At 35.3% G+C, this 18067-nt stretch overlaps 1 protein-coding gene across 5 annotated transcripts in view; it reads right to left on the bottom strand.

Annotated features, from left to right (window-relative positions):
* The window catches only part of CNTLN (centlein), a 276063-nt gene that overhangs the window by 76929 nt on the left and 181067 nt on the right, over nt 1-18067 (bottom strand). For all 5 annotated transcript variants that reach the window (XM_080819727.1, XM_080819729.1, XM_080819731.1 and 2 more), the window contains 2 exons: nt 14976-15067; nt 9287-9822 (listed from right to left, as the gene is read on the bottom strand). In XM_080819727.1, the coding sequence (XP_080675853.1) occupies nt 9287-9822; nt 14976-15067 (628 nt within the window). The remainder of the gene's footprint in view (nt 1-9286; nt 9823-14975; nt 15068-18067) is intronic.

Raw genomic sequence — 18067 nt, 5'->3', positions numbered from 1 at the left:
GAAATTGTATTATTTTTGTCATTTGACAGCATGTCTTTATAATGCTGTTCAACTATGAGAAATGAACATTCATAAATACATAAATGTTAATAAGCTAATAATTATATGATATAGTATTTTATATACATATATAAAGGACAAGGTTCTATTTTTCTCAGTTTTCAAGTACATTTCTTATATTTCAGACTATGAAAAGCTAAAAGAAATAGAACGTTCTAAAGTCCTAAGGCTCCAGTGTGGGATTTCTAATTGTTTGAGAATTTTTTTTGCAGCTGAGTGATTCCTGAGAATGTTCCGTCAGGCAGGAAATGTAATACTTAATCGTCACAGTGTAAAATCAAGTTTCACCGCTAAGCAACTTAAATGACAATCTTACGTTTTAAGAGATACTGTGATACATCTCCCAAAATAAGTGACCATCTGCACAAGCACTAATATGATGAAATTAGAACTGACTGTGTTACTTAGCTTTCATGTATTTATTCGTATATATATACTCACACATGAGTAAACCCCAGCACTTCTATTATGAAGAGTGGAAAGATCACCGGCTGAGACATAATTAGTAGCTGAAACTAGAATTTCCTTGAAGACATAGATAAATGCTTAGTGAGTTTTAAGCTGAGGAGGATTTTATCTCAATGGCTTTTGAGAATGAGGAAGAAAACCTTAGAAAAAGTAAAAAAGAAGTGGGAATGCAGATTTGGTCCTTCTTCCTCACCTTCATCAATTTTTTTTAAAGATTTTATTTATTTATTGGAGAGAGAAAAAGTGAGATCACGAGCAGGGGAGAGGGGCAAAGGAAGAGCAATAAGCAGACTCTCCGCTGAGCAAGGAGCCTGATTCGGAACTTGATTCCAGGACCCTGGGATCATGACCTGAGCCGAAGGAAGACACTTAAGTGACTGAGCTTTCCAGGTGCCCTGTTTTTAAGTTTTGTTTTTTTTTTTTAAAGATTTTATTTATTTATTTGACAGACAGAGATCACAAGTAGGCAGAGAGGCAGGCAGAGAGAGAGGAGGAAGCAGGCTCCCTGCTGAGCAGAGAGCCTGATGTGGGGCTCGATCCCAGGACCTTGGGATCATGACCTGAGCTGAAGGCAGAGGCTTTAACCCACTGAGCCACCCAGGCGCCCCTGTTTTTAAGTTTTTATTACCTGCCTGAAGACAAGGGACTTGACCTAATGATCATTTAGAACAATGGTTCCCAAACTAGTCTACATATTGGAATTAGTTGGAGAGCTTCAAAAAATCATGAAGCTTGTATCCCACCACAGAAGTTATGATTTAATTGTTCTGGGGTGTGGTCTGTGTAAAGGCCACTTATAGGCACTCAACTTGAACAATGGAAAGCTGACTAAGGTAGAAGGGCCCACAGCAACCCTGTGGCTGAATACAAACAGGCCTATTAGGCAACCCACCTTAAAATATCCATATAAGCCCTAGCTGACCAATGGACAGCTAGTACCAGACACAGTACCAGAAAAGTTAAATTCCATATGTTCCCATACTTCCTTACCTTCCCCATTTAACTATAGCTCCCCACCATCCGCCTCACGCCAGACAGTCTCTCCTCTACAGCCCGGCTCACAACTCCCTCCAGGTGTATCCAATATATTTCTCTCCCTTTTGTTCTGCCTCAGATGAATTCTTTCACTACATGTGTCACTTGGCTCCACATTTGGTGGCCCCCATCCAATCGGGCGATCCCAAAGTCTGAGCTTTGGAATTTATTTTTTTAAAGATTTTTTAAATTTATTTGACAGAGAGAGATCACAACTAGGCAGAGAGGCAGGCAGAGAGAGAGGAGGAAACAGGCTCCCTGCTGAGCAGAGAGCCCGATGTGCGGCTCGATCCCAGGACCTTGGGATCATGACCTGAGCTGAAGGCAGAGGCTTTAACCCACTGAGCCACCCAGGCGCCCCTGAGCTTTGGAATTTTTATAAAATCAAGGTAATTCTAACAGAGACAAGTAAGTTTGTCCCTCAGAAATTACATTCAGAATTTCCCTCAGAAATTTCCCTCAGAAATTACATTCAGAAGAAAAATTAGGATCCATATCTATTGTAAATTCTATCCTTCTCCACACCTATTTATCTCCAACTCCCTGTCCCTGAAGAAGATCCTTTGGATATCTGGGACCCTTGTTTAAACCAGCCCCACCTCTCTGCAAATCTCTACAAAACCTGAAATGTGGTTCTAAAAACAATTCAGAGGTCACCTATCTTTACCAGTCCTCAGGCCTCACCTAGTCAATCTCAAACTGCTTGTAGATATTGAGGCACTGGAAACAGAATTGTCCTGCACTTGAGGAAAAAAAGAACAATTTAAATTACCCTGGACCTCTAATAATAGGCAAATATACCACCAAAACTCCATCTTGGAGAAAACTTATTTTCTCTATGCCTTTGTGATATAAGTTTTCTGCCCCCATCGTCTATAGGACCTAAGAGCTATTCTTTAAAATGCAAACTTTGCGGAGGAGCTTTTCATCAAAAAAGAAAAGTGGGGTGGATATTTGGAAAGTTGGGCAACTGAAAAACTAAAGACCCAATTTTGTTTTTTGCTTTTGATTTTATTTTTGCTTAAAACAAAAGTTTTAAGCAGTTCCTACTGCTTCCCTCTATGATTCTTTATCTGAATTCTCATGTTTTACTAAATCTCCGTCTGAACTACCTTTCCAGTCTAAAGAGATTATTACCTCCACAATAACCACTCAAGACAGGGGGCAATGCTCCTCAGCTATCTTTCACTCCTTGGCCAAAGGATGACCTAAGAGCCAAGTTAAAGAATTTAACCAAGGAAGGATCATCAAAAGTTTTTTAAGTGGATTATCTCCTGCGATTAGTGGATAGATTAAAAAGGCAGAAAATTAGATGGAAACCTACCAGTCAGACTAAATTTATGAACAAGGCTGATATGCACTGCCTGATAGGAATTGGTTTTTGTTTTTTGTTTTGTTTTGTTTAGGGCTTCTCCTAAGCTAAATGTACCCAAAGGAAAGAAAAACATTTAATATAGCTTGATGGTTGTGACAATTCTTTGATATCATTTAGCAACAACCTAATTCTTTGAGCAACTGAAAACAGCTATCCTTGTTTTACATATCTAGTCTTTACAGGACCATAGGTATGGCTCCAGAAACAATTCAAGGTCCACCAATCCTTTTTACTATTCCCTAAACTTTCCCTATTTGTTTCAAAAAGCTGGTAAAATATTGGCCTTAGGAAACCGAAGTTCTTCTTAGAGGAATCTGCATTCCTTCCCCATATCTTTGAGACGCAAATATTCTACACATTTCATGGAGGTAATTCTTATCAAACGAGAGCAAAAGGGGGAAAGCTCATTTGAAATTTAGGCAAATGAAAAAACATGCGTCTTCTCCACAAATATTAGTAAATACAAACAAAAAGTTATCTGAAAAGAAACTTCACTCATTCCTACTGTTCTTTTACTAGTAAATTCTACATTATCATACCTATCTCCCAGCTAACATTGTGTGTCTGTATACGTACACTGTAGATATGTGATATTTTTCTGCCTCCAGATGGTATTACCAAAATTAATTTGTGAAAGACCTCTATTTAATTCACATGAAGAAATTAAACATACACATAAATTGAATTCTCAGAAATGTAACAAAAATGGAGCCAAATGTGTTTCAAGTTCACATCACCTGGGATAATCTTTGGTAAATAAAAACTAGTTTAAGTTCATTGGTATAATCAAAACTCTAATATATTAGCATTACCAACATTGAATATAATGCAGAAATACAACTTTTATTCTGCCTGGGTTTACTAATCAAGTAATTTCATGTTGCATCTCTTACAAAATTTGTCAGCAAGAAAAATAACTTGGGATGATGGCTGGCTGTGTCTAATGTCTCATGAAGTTTTCATGGGTAGTCTAAACACAATTGTTGGAAGACATGTTAGTGGGTTAAGAGCTTTTAGGTAAACTTTTTAATGGAAATTATATTTTATAGTATATGTACTTAAAACATAGTTTTCCAAATACCTTTGGTAAGTTGAAACTTTAAAGTTTAGCTAAGGTAAATTCAATCGTGGAGAATTCACCATCTAGATCATTTCCAAATAAGATAAAGTAATTACTGAACATAGGCTTATCTACTTTCAGCTTTATATTACACAGCAATTAAACAATTATTTGAATTTGTTAGTAAGCATGTCTTGTACTGAAAGAATGCACTATTTTTAAAAAGGGGAGGGACATATGTTTGTAGAAATTATGGAATATAATTATAAATTTGGCAATCTAAAGAATGCTGATATAACACAGTTCACAATTGCTTATTTAGTTTTCACTAGAAATTAAGGTTCTTTTTTAAGATTTTATTTGAGAGAGAGAGAATGACAGAGAGAGAGAAAGAGCAAAGTAGGGTGGAGGGTCAGAGGGAGAAGCAGACTCCCCACTGTGCAGGGAGCCCAATGCGGGACTCAATTCCAGACCCCAGGATCAAGATCAGAGCTGAAGGCAGTTGCTCAACAACTGAGCCACCCAGGCATCCGAAATTAAGGTTTCTAAGGGTTAAGAATTCCAATTAGTAAATGTAACTAAAACTACTAGAAATAATAAGAAAATTATCTCTGAATGCAAGAAAAGTAGGATGTGTGTTTTCAGTAAAAAAAAGGTATATGGAATAGAAATGCATTTTGTTGAAGGAAAGAAAGTATGTCCCAAAGTAAAACCGATTAATTATAAATGGGAAAGAAGAAAAACAGGACAAACCTGAAACTTGTAGAAAGTTTGTGGAAGGGAATCTTTAGAAAGGAACTAATGCATGGTTAGGACTGGCTAAGATTGGAATTAATTTCATTGAGTGAATTTTCATATCAGAAGTAAGCTACTATAACTTTTCAGTTTGATTTTGTCTCTGGTAAAAGGACAAAATTTTCTTGACTATTGGTGTATTCTTGGTAAGATACAATGAAAGGTTCTTTACCTTTTAAAATAATGTACCCTGAAAGCAAAGATTTTATGTTTTTTTAATCAAAATAATTCCCTGTGCTTCATTATTTTTATAATCAAGTTTTTTATTACTTATGTAAATCTAGTCCTTTCTATATAAAAATGGCTAAGTTTTGATGAGCACTGTTTAAGCTTCTGTATTTGCCTGTGAAGTCTTTGTAGTGTTGGTTAAATAGGTAACTAAGTATTAGCTCATGGTAAACTATGATCCTATTTAGTCAAGTGTTCAAAACCTTTTGATATTTTTGACAAACTTCCCAAAATCAAATTCTAAATGAATTCTCTGACCCAGAAGAAATTCTAAGATATTAAACATGATCCCTGGAACATCTCAAAAGTTACTAACCTAATTAGGTTGATTTAGTTCATTAAGTTACATGAGAAATAGTGTCAAAAATGTGATGTTAAACTTATTTGATTACATTTTTGTAGATAAAAGCATCAATTTAAGTGTTCTGGAATTTGCATGAAATTCCTAAAAATCTGATTTGTCCTGGTATAATGTTATCACTTACAATTCTAGTTATTATCCTGAAGTACGTATACCACAGAAATAACCACATTTCCTAGCCAATTGCATTGTAATGAACTCTCAGCAGATGGTTAACCATGGCCATTTTTAACTCTGTCATTTTACACAGTTCTTGTTTTACTTTGAAATTTTAATAGTTGTTTGTTTGTTTGTTTTTAAAGAGAGAGGGACCACAAGCTTATGGAAAGGGGGAGTGGTAGAGGAAGAGGGAGAGAGAATCTTAAGGGGGGCTCCATGCCCAGTGAAGAGCCTGATGTCTTGACCCTGAGATCATGACCTAAGCTGAAATCAAGAGTTGAATACACATACACACGCAAAAGAGTTGAACACATAGCTAACTGAGCCATCCAGGTGCCCCTACTCTTAAACTTTTGCAGTAATATTTGGAAAATGCTTAATCTCCAAAAAGACTCATGGAAAATATTCTAAAATACCCCTTTCTTATAACTTTAAGATCATAAAACTGAACTGGGTAAGAGTTTCCAGAACTAACAGAAAAACTGATTCAAGCAGAACAAAAATTAGTAACATGGGACTTAATGAACTGATGACAATGATTATAATTTTTGTGACTTTGTTTTATCATTAATGTTTTTAATGTTTTATTCTTCTAGATTTAAGAAAACTTCTCTTAAACTAAGAATGACTTACAACAATTTGGTAAAATACGCCTTTTATAAACAAATGGAAACATTTATCTTTTTCTCCCTAGGTAATCCCTCCAGAATTTGGAAACTCTTAGTAAATATTCTTATATTTTCATGGAAATCTTTTTTTTTTTTTTTGGCATAAGTTCAACAAGAATCTGTTCTCTTGTAACATGACAGAATTGGGAATATTGGGTATATTACCAAGGTTTTGACTGGCATGTCCTATTTGAGAGAAGCTTGCATAGACTTAGATATGACCAGACAGCTGTTAGAAACTTAGATGACTTTATGGAACCAATAAAACTTTTTGGGAAAACAGCTTGGTACCCCAGTAGCTTTTCCTGGTAAGGAAGGTCACTTCTTGGCAGGTGAAGAAACCTCAGGACATTTTGGGGACCTCAAGAAGAGAGAAATTTATCCAAATCTACTGCTATTGCAGGCAAGTCTGGTGACAAATCATTGGACTGGCATCTTGGTCTTGAGAAGCTTTGAAATTTCAATCTGAAACTCTTTATGAAAAATTCTAGTAAAGCACATTTAAGAGCCTATATGGTCAACCACTATTCTTTGCTGGACTTATGTAAATAATCAAGCCAAGTTTATTAAAATTAGGCTTATTTGGGGGTGCCTGGGTGGCTCAGCGGGTTAAAGCCTCTGCCTTCGGCTCAGGTCATGATCCCAGGGTCCTGGGATCGAGCCCCACATCGGGCTCTCTGCTCAGCAGGGAGCCTGTTTCCTCCTCTCTCTCTGCCTGCCTCTCTGCCTACTTGTGATCTCCGTCTGTCAAATAAATAAAATCTTTAAAAAAAAAAAAAAAACAACCCTAATTTGTAGTGAGGATTACACCCCCCATTTCCAAAAAAAAAAAAAAGTAAAAAAAAAATTTTATTTAAAATTAGGCTTATTTTGGCTACCTTTAGTGGAAATTAGGGTGATTTGAAAGAGCTTAATTATATTTCAATAACCTACCTTTGTGGATATTAGATTCTAGTTCTGATTAATTGTCTCAAGGGTTTGTTGTTTGTCTGTAAACTGTACTGAACCCTGAATTCTTCTAGCTTCCTCAAATATTTGGCTATGACTCCCCAAACTAATGTTTATACTTTTGACTTGGAACCACTGAGATGTAAAGCTGCCTTTCCTCCATAAGTCCTGCAAACTAAAGCTAGGTCACTTGATACAAACATCAAAGAAACCACCACAAAAGCTAATGTTTAGATAATCTTCATGCCTGTTGCTGTGTGGGCAACTAAACAACCAATGACATCATCAGACTTATTTAAACTGCAGAAGATGCTTCAGCCCCTCTGCCTAGAAATATCTTCTTTCTATTGGCTGACCTCAGGACTCAGACTGGGTTTATAGTCTGCTCTAATCATTAACTTTTGTTTTAGTTTTGCTTCCATAGGAATGCCTTTTTAAATGACTGATTTTTCACACAAAATAGGTCTAACTTTGGGAGCCCACCTGCAAGACCAACCTCCTGAAATAATACACAACTGTTTAACTAAACTGACCTATCCTCAGAACAGAGACTGGTTCCTTGAGATCCAGAGCAATCTATCAGCTTAGCCTCTGGCCTGTGAAACCCCTCGGGGAAGTTTCAAAGGTGGGATTACAGGGGAAGAGAGTTTGCCACCCCAAAATATGTCTCTTGGGCATAAGAATTACTTTTAAGAAACTGCAAACACAGAACAAGTTCTGGAAATCAAGCAGACGGTACCTTTTTGTAAGAGACATTTACATGTATAAGGAAAATCTTCATTTGCGAGGGTGCTGCCTTCCTTGTACCAGGAAGAAATGGATGACTCTAAGTTTCTAAAAATTCTTGTCATGAAGAAGACAATGACTTAAATCTCCATAACAATCTTCCCCCTTATTTACTGTACTTTTCCTGATAACCTCCCATAACTGACTCTCTGACCCCATCTTCTTCTGTCTTCATCTGAAAATGGTATTTAAGGAGAAGCTTTTGGCCCTTTGGGGGACTTACTCAGTTTTCTTGGGTCTCTCCCATGTAGGAAGGAGGTATGCATGTTATTGAACTTCTGTTTGTTTTCCTCCTGTTAATCTGTCTTATATCAATTTCATTATTAAACCAGTCAAGGAACCTCGAAGGGAAGAAAGGAAAATTCTTCCACCCCTACACTATCTAGGGATATCCCAAATCTAAAACAGTTCTCTTTGGGGGATTAAAAAGAAAAAAACCAAAAAACAAAAAACAAACCAAAAACCTTGGGAAAATACATGCCATTATAAAACAAGACAGAATTATGGAAAATTGTTCAAATTGTTAGCAATTCTGGCAACAGTAAACTTCCCTATTACCTGGGTATAAAAAGATGTGTTCTACTATCCATTTGCCTTTGTGGTTTTACCGATGTGCTTCAAGTATGTGTATGACCGTATAGCCAGGGGTAAGGAAAAGAAGTATTATAGATTTTTACTATTCCCCTGTTGCTATTCACTAGGTGTTCTATAACTTAGGGCTAGGAATTTATAGAGCTTTACCTTTAAAGAACTAATTTTTAACCACCATTCAATTAAAGTTAGTACAATGACTTTGCATAAATGCATACATGAAATAATTAGTGAAGATGGTTCTTAATTTAAAGGATGTTAAACAGCTTGTAGACATCTGGTAACAAGCTGAAATGGGTCATTCAAAATTTATCTAACTAAATTAAGGGGGAAAAATGTTTCTCCTCCCAGGTTGGCATGTCACAAGATAACTAAACCGACTTAGTAGGCTTGCCTGGGAATCCTTAGCTGTCAGTGGTGAATATGCAAAGGGCCAGCAAATTAAATCAACCTGCCAAACTGTCAATTTCAAGCCTCATGACTGCATGAAAATAGCATCACTGGAAGAAATCAAGCATTGCCTTCTTTTGGGTTTCCTGGCACCTATTCAAATACTCATGCAGTTGTGGCTAATTTTGCATGCAAATTTCAGTCAATAAGCTCAGAACAAGACCTCCCAAGATATTTCAAAGGATCTGACAGTATTTTTTCTGAATACCAAATCGACAGTAGTTGAAATTCAATCTCCATTTGCTGGTGCTTTACATATGCACAGTGTCCCCACCACAGAGCTAAGTTAATGAGAGCCTTACCCGCTCTCACTCACATCCTCCCAGCCGTCCTTGTTGAGGTTCTCAAACACACTGCTCATAACCTTGATGGAGTGATTGAGAACAGTGTGGTAACGACCCACAGAGCCCTTTTTCTTCGCGGCTTTCAATTTAACCTTTGTCGTGGTTGTCTTACAATCGTATTGTCCAAACCTCACTTCCGTGGCGGCCATCTCAGATTTAGCTTTGTCTGCTGAATGCTGCAATTTCTCCACTGAATTCATCTGTTCTTCATTTTCATTTCTCAATCCATTAGCTTCAGCCACTTGTCTCCTTAGGGAAGTGACTTCTCTCTCCAGCTCACCGATTTTTACCTGAAGTTCAGCTTTATCTTTTTCTACTTCTTTACTCCCCCTTTGCAGCTGTTCTAGTTCTTTTTCTCTGCCCTCTGAATCTTCTTGTTGCTGTTTTAAGAGGGATTTCAGGAAGTCATTTTCTTTCATTAATTTTTTATTCCCTTCTTTTATTTTTCTTGACCCTTTCTCATAGGATTTTAGCCGATCTTCCAATTCAATAACCTAAACAGAAGAGTTTAATTTATTCTTTTAAAAGCCCAAAACCATAATCTGCTGTATATTTTTTATCATTTCTAATTTATGAAAGTAAAATTACACTTAGCACAAGGACAAAATAAATCTAAAGTACTTAATTTCTAAATAAATCTAAGGTGGTATAGATAAATACATTATAAAATGCAATAATACATCTGTTGAATAAAGGACAGATGGTAAAAGAAGTTAAAATTCTACACAAAGTGATTCAGAACTAAGTATGCTAATAAACTTTGCAGAGTTTTCTGAGGTAAGTGTTTTGGCTATATAGTCTATTTATTGTGAGAAATATTTTTAGAGAAAAGCAACTTATACAAAAAGTCTAAAAATAGATGCACAGAAAAACTTTATTAATAACAATTTTCTTCAATATCTAACAATCACATGAAAAAAATGATTACCTATATAAAATATAATCTACCAAGGCTGCTTTATTCTAAATTAGAAAAACATAATTTTAGTAGTCATGAGGTCCTTAGTTTATATAATAAAGAAACATTTACTGAAAAAAAGTCTAACAACTTAAAATTATAATTATTCCAAGATTGCATTCACTTATTTCAATAAGCATTGTCCACACTGTAGGACACAGAAATGAAAATATACAATTTTTGACCTTAAAAAATTTCAAAAACTATTTGGAAAGAAAGGCACTTGCAGAAATAAATCTGATAAAGGATAGGATCTAAGTGCCAGAAATCTGGGCAAAATGACAGAGCAATTAATTCTAAGCCATGAGTATGAAAATTTCAAGGAGGAGTTGATTTCAATTGAAATCTTGAAAAATAATCACTATTATTTGTAAAGTACAGTTTACCATTTACAAGATGGTTTCATAAAGATGAACTCTTCTGATCTCAAAACCATGTGAAGTGGGTAGAGCCAATAATTATCTTCCCAGAGAAGGAAACAGAGGCTCTGAAAACTTAAGTAATGCAGAGAGGTAAACGTTTCCTGCTTCGATATGGGATTCAAATTTAAGATTTTGTGCCCCTCCCACTATTCTACAAGCCATATGGGAAGAGTTACCCAGATACGCATGGAGATGAACAAAGAACTGGGGTCAAGCCAAAAACCTAAATGATTGGAACATCAAATGGACTAATTTTTACCTTTAAAACAATTCTTCAAAGGACAAACATACCTGATGTATTGACAACCATTAACTTAAAATATTCCAGAAATCTATAAGATGAAACTTACTGGACTGAGTTATGGTGGTGAAGATGTAAGTTGTTTCCTATATATAATTTTCAGTCATCTCTGATTACTTATCCTTCTACACCCCCTATTCTTCTTGTGAGGTCAACCTCCTTCATTTAATTCAGCAAACTTCACTGATCCTGATTCAGGACACGGATATTTCCCAAAACAAATATTAAGGATCTCATCTAATTTAAATTTGTGATTCCATAGTATGATATAGTCACCTACTGTTAGACCTGTGTCTTTACAGGGCTTACTCTTGAGCCAGAACAGAGGTATATGGAAGAGTTTGTACCAGACTATTACAGACCTCTGCGTACTTCTGTAAGAGAAATTCTATTGGTCCTTTACAGTGCAAATACTTTATTGAAGAGCTGGATAATGTGACAAAAAATACAGTGTTCAAGAACACATGAACTGTGGCTGAAAACCGTTTACTTTTTCAAAATCATTCTATGCCAAATTTTATTCTCTATTTAGTAAAAAATACTACAAAATAAGGAGTATCACTTTTTTACAAACTCTGCAGTTTCTTAGTGGCTTTAATAACTACAAACAACAGTATACTTTTCATGTGTATATTTTTAAATATCTTAGCATGTTAGATTCCATGATGGAGTAAGCAGAATAGACTGTATTTTTTAAAATCAATCTTGTGCAAATAAGAAATTACCTTTTTTTAAAAAATTGATTTTGACAGTGTTGATAAAAAAGTATTAAGGAACAGTGTGGTCTTGGGGAAATTAAATTTTGTTCTGGTTTCTATCTTACTTCCAGTTCAGGTTATCTTAACCTGGTAAAATATTTAACCTATTTTAAAGTTCTCTCATTTGTGAAATGGGAATAGTAATATTTATCTTGCAGATTTTAAGTATTAAATATGATCACACACAACAGTTCCTGGTAGACAGCCAGGTCGAAACAGTTTATCACCACCATCACCATCATCATTATTGTCTCTATTATTATTAATCATAGCAGCTACTTAATAAAATTACTTTAGCTGAAATATAATTACTTGCACTAAATATTGCTGAATTAGCCAGTAAATCAACATGTTAAAAACAAATGTAACAAACATCTTGAATATGAGATTTCAATTCTGGAAATTAGGATTATCTTTTTCTTTTGACTAAAATCCATTTATTTATTTATTTTAAAGATTTTATTTATTTATTTATTTATTTGATAGACAGAGATCTCAAGAGGCAGGCAGAGAGAGAGGAGGAAGCAGGCTCCCTGCTGAGCAGAGAGCCTGATGCAAGGCTCGATCTCAGGTCCCTGGGATCATTACCTGAGCTGAAAGCAGAGGCTTTAACCCACTGAGCCACCCAGGCGCCCCTAAAATCCATTTAAGTTTGGATGCGACTCATGAAACTTTTATGTACCACTGGAAAAATGTCTGTTTAAAGACTGTTACGTTTAAAATGTTTAAGTTTGTTAACTGCCTAATGTGAATCCATGTTTAATCATAAAAACTGGTCAAAATTATTTGCATTAAGTTGAAAATGGAGGAAAAGTAACAAAACAGAAACACTACTACTTTTTTTTTTTTTTTAAGATTTTATTTATTCAAGAGAGAAAGAGCAAGCCAGCACAGAGGGAGAGTGACAGGGCTAAGTCACTGAGCAGAGAGCCTGATTCAGGGCTCCTTTCCAGGACCCTGGGATCATGACCTGAGCTAAAGGCAGATGCTCAATGACTGAGTCACCTAGGCATTCCCATAGACACTACTTCTAAAACCTTGAGAAAAGGAAAGCCCATAACATATATTAAAATGTCATTCAAGGGGTGCCTGGGTGGCTCAGTGGGTTAAGCCTCTGCCTTGGGCTCAGGTCATGATCTTAGGGTAATGGGATGGAGCCCCGCATTGGGCTCTCTGCTCAGTGGGGACCCTCCTCCCCCACCTCCCCACCTGCCTCTCTGCCTACTTATAATCTCTCTCTCTGTCAAATAAATAAAAATAAAAAATCTTTAAGATGTCATTCAAGGTATACTCTTAAAAATTACTGTTAAACTAATGTTAAGCCTCCAGAAACAAAAAGCAAAATTTCAATATATATTTGAGAAAGAAAGTCAAGGGATTTTTTTTAAAGGCATTTGGTTTATCTGTAAATCAACTCAAGTGCATACTTCTCCTCCAGTACTGATCATTTAAATAATTTACCCAAAAAGATGGCCCCTTTCAAAACTGAAATAAAACACTTGACTTTGCAAAGTGTCTGTAATGGTTTGCTAGTGCTGCCTCAGAAAATACCAGAGTGGGTAGTTTAAACCCCAACAATCTCATTTTAACTTAATGAACTCTTTGAAGACCTCGTCTCTAAATACTGTCACATTCTGAAGATACTGGGAATTAGGACTTTGACATAATAAAACTGGGTGAGGGGGGACTCAATTCATACCATTCATGCCATAACAGTGTGAAATGTTAATATATTATTAGAAATAATTTTGTATGTTTTATTTCTACTATATAAACATTGTTTTCATGTTGTTGCTATCTTTTAAACCTATTTTGAATGAGTTTTACAATACATCCTTTTAAAATGAGGAAACCCAACTTAAAAAGGTTAAATCATGACTTGTACAACTGCATTAGGTTAATATTTTTAAAAAGTGACAAATTAGTGATAGTCCAATGCAAATAATTCCTCTTGGCTTTTCAGGACTATGGTAGTAGCCATTTATGGAAGCTGGAATGAAATAATGGATTTCTTTAGGGTTTCTACCCTAAGGAAATAGTAGGTAGTAGTATGGTATTATGTAGTCATAGAAAAATTATAGAAACCCCAGCAAACAAAAATGTCACTGTGAAACAAAGAAGATAAGCTAATGTGAACTGTTTGACATTCCAGCTGATAATGCATATATTATTTCAATTACTTGTTTTGCCTTAAGATAAATGACTGTGAGTATTTCTTATTCTGTATGTTGTATTAACCTGTTATGTGTTATTCAGTAATAATGAGACAACAGCCTTTGTTACCTGACGCTGGGCAAGTGTTAGAAGTAGAAGAGATCACATCATCTGTTGTAAGTCACTAGATTTCCTATAAGTCAAGTCACAGATGCAAGAAATATAAGTAGTCACATTAATATTTTTGTTTATATATGTTTATGTATTTGTGTATTTCCAGCTTTATCTGAGTATCCAGCATAGCAAATGATAACCAGGCACGGGATAAACCTTAAAAAATATTTTCTTTATAAGAATAATAATGAGTGCTAAAATGAAATCAAGTCAACTTAATGGATCTTGTGTTTACATATAAAAATATGAATTAAGTATAAAATTATAAAGATAGATGTTAAGATTTTTAAAGAACATCTTATTATTAATTACAGGATGATATAAAGTGACTGCAGGGTTTATATGAGTAGGTCTGTTAAAACAGGGAGAGTGATCCTAAATTATATGGGCATAAATTTCTATCTAAAATGAGGTAAGTCATGTATATTTGTAAGTTTAAAATTAAATTACAAACATATTATCATTTTACTTCGCTGAAGGTAAAACTATGCTCACTTTTAATAGTTCAAATATTGCAAATATATATGCTTTTTGAAGTATAACAGAGTCTCATCATGTCCCATTTTAAAGTGAAACTGTTAATTTATAACTAATAAGCACATATAGTATAAATTTTTATAATTTCCATTGTCATGTTCTTCATTTCATCTCTGAAGATATTTTTAATCTATGTCAACAGAAGCACAAGTGTTTTCCACATTTATTTCACTAACATTGATTTTTTTTAACCCATTCTGGCAAGCGAATGATTTTGAATTATGAATTTAAATTAAGGATTCACACAAGGTTTAAGTTCATGAGACTTCATTTTAAAATACAATCCTTTATGTTAAAATCCAGATTTAACTTCCTCAGCTCAATATCTTAAAGATTAGACTACCTTCTGCAATGTCTGCTCCGACATTTCTTTCCCATTCTTCTCTGGAGTACTCTTCTTGACCCCATCATCTTCACCGTATCTACAGAGTTGTTCTGCGAGAGAATAAATAATATATTATGGTACCTCATATACTGCTGAAAAACTGGCCTGTCATTTTAAGGAAAAGGGTTCTAAGTTTCTCAATTATGAATAATCTAGTCTATTTTATTGCTGACTATTTGGCTGAGAACTAAATGGTGACCTTTTCCAAGATTTTCAATCACATAATTATGTACCTTTGTAGTGTCTTTTTTTTCCCCAGTGTAAGATTTTCAAAGGTACAACAGATCTTCAGGTTAACAATGCTATACTTTTATTCCTATTTTCATTCTTTTGTAGACTATTCCCTCTTTGCCTTAAAAGCAGAATTCACTGCCTTCTTATCTATACAGTCACTACTAGTTTTGTTCTCTGGATCTTGTTCCCTGCCAGGAGGATCAGAGTGATTGCTGAACAAAGCAAACACTAACCGAATTAGGGTGGATTGAAACTGTAACAGCCCCTACCACCACCTTTTTTTCATGTAAAAGATCATGCACTCAGCAGAGTAAACCATAAAAATCACATTTCCAGAAAAACTGTCACTTTACAACACATAGAAACCCAGATAAGAGGTGAAATTGTTTCTATAAGTAATTCCTATACTGACCATGCCAGTGACTACCAAAACCTTTTCAACCAAGCAAAAATATACAAGCAACGTATCAAAATTAAAGGAAAAAAAATCATAAAATTTCAGTTAATACTAGTAAAATTTAAATACATTAAAAATTATAAATAAATGTCTTCTAATCAAATAAATTATTGTGACAAATTTAGTATTTTCTTACTGAATTAGTTTTAGGATACAGCATTTCTTAAGGAATCAAAAGAAGGGCAAAAAAGAATACATAAAGCTAAAAGGATACATATCTGTGTTAGACTGAGGTGATTTTGCTTTAAAGTATGCTTGGCTGCTGTAGGTCAGTGTAAAACTTTGATTTATCAACAAAGGAAAAAGAAAACAATATTATTCTCTGTAGAGTAGAAATCCTCTTGGTATAAACAGTGACTAACAAGTTTGTTAGAGTGAATTAGGCATTTCTTTTGTCTTTGAAACATGACATATCCAATTAAAACTTCTGCATTCATGAAATAAATAGAACACTATCCTAAGGATAATAAAAGCTAGAATAGGTAGAATTTGCCACCTGGGGAATATGTACCTTTACCTTGATAATAATCTATTGGTTCCCAAGTTTCTTTTTCTAGTCCCCTAACACCATGGTGCTGAATTCATTTACAACACTCTTTCAGCAATACAGAAATAATATGCAAATACAATTCAGCTGTTCAAGTCATTTAAATATCTGCTATAGTTCTAAGTGAAATATTTACTCTTAAAAATAAGAAACTATTTCTATGCTCAAAGAGCATAGGATGCTAAAAATAGTAAAATAACTCCAATAGGGGCGCCTGGGTGGCTCAGTGGGTTAAAGCCTCTGCCTTCAGCTCAGGTCATGATCCGGGGGTCCTGGGATCAAGCCCAGCATCGCACCGGGCTCTCTGCTCAGCGGGGAGCCTGCTTCCTCCTCTCTCTCTCTGCCTGCCTCTCCGCCTACTTGTGATCTCTGTCTGTCAAATAAATAAATAAAATCTTAAAATAAATAAATAAATAAATAAATAAAAATAAAATAACTCCAATAAAATAAATGCCAAAGACTGATTTAAAAATGGATTTTGATTGCTGTTTTGTGTTTCTGGATGTGTGCAAAAGTCCACTGATGGATGGGTTGACCATGCTCACTTTAGTTTCTTACCTTCACAGGTTTTTCAAAGAATACTCAAGTAGCTAGGCCCAAGTGATGGAGGGGAGCAAGAAACCCACTCTGTACCTTGATTCTCCTCCCATTCAAGATTTATTTCTAATGTTTTAGTTTTAAATGCCTTACTTTTATTTTTACTATAAAAATTCATTCTGATTTTTATTCCTTCCTAGGAGTTTCTTCCCTCTCCACTTTCTTTTAATATTGCTTATTTATAATTGTTTACACTTATCCTTCCTTCTCTGTTTTTCTTTTCTCTTAATTCTCTTAGATTACCTGAGCAAATTTAATTCTTCTGCAACCTTTTCCCTTCCTGGTAGATTCTTTTAGCTATTTTCTCAAGTTATTTTTAAAAATCTATTCTCATTATGAGGGGTTATAGGAAATGCCACCCTAAAATATGCCGCTTCAGTATTTTGAGCTGTAGATACTTGAAAAGCAGCAAATGCTTTTGGTTTATACTCTGATATCACACTATGGTAGATCATTAGTCAGCAAATCCTTACTCCACTCTCCTCTGCCTTCATGGGTGGAGTACAGATTTCCACTCCACTGATGCTGAGCTTGGCCGTATGAGATGCTTTGACCAAAGGAATGTGGGTATACATAAGAGTGTGCCTATTATAAACCTAGAACTTAGGTATTTCCCCTCTCCCCATGGAAATTTCCAGTACCTGCTTTGAAAAGAATATGCCCAGATAGTCACTGGGCCTGAGACATGTGGACTCATGTGAGCCCAATATGCTCCAGACAAAGAACAGAAATGCAGCCTGAAGCACATCTGCTCTAGCTGATCCACAGAAACCATCAACAAAAAAATAACGTATATTATTGCAAGTCATTGAAATTTTGTGGTTGTTTATACAGCAGCTAAAGCCATCAGGTACAGAAACTGATAATGGTAAGTGAACACAGCTGTAATAAAAACCTAAATGATATGGCATTGATTTGGGGGCTGGGTGGTGGGTGCCAAAGAATGTCCCAGGAGCTGAGAAAATGGCGACCTGTGTTATATAGTGGCAAACATTTGGCAAACTGCCATCTGACATAATATGGGAGACAAAAAATGTAGCTGATAAATTTGTAACAATGAGTGAGGAAGTTCCAGTGTCGAATGGGGTGATTGTTACTGGCTGCATTTAACTAGGTTCTAGAGGAAAGAACTGAGCTCAGAAAGGAGCAGCCACAGGCATAGAGAAGTACATACGTTCCAGTACTTTCAGGGTCGGAAATGAAAGTGTTTCTCAC

Source organism: Martes martes (assembly GCF_963455335.1).
Source record: "Martes martes genome assembly, chromosome: 12".
Lineage (NCBI taxonomy): Eukaryota > Metazoa > Chordata > Mammalia > Carnivora > Mustelidae > Martes > Martes martes.
This window is presented reverse-complemented; position numbering and strand designations above follow the sequence as displayed.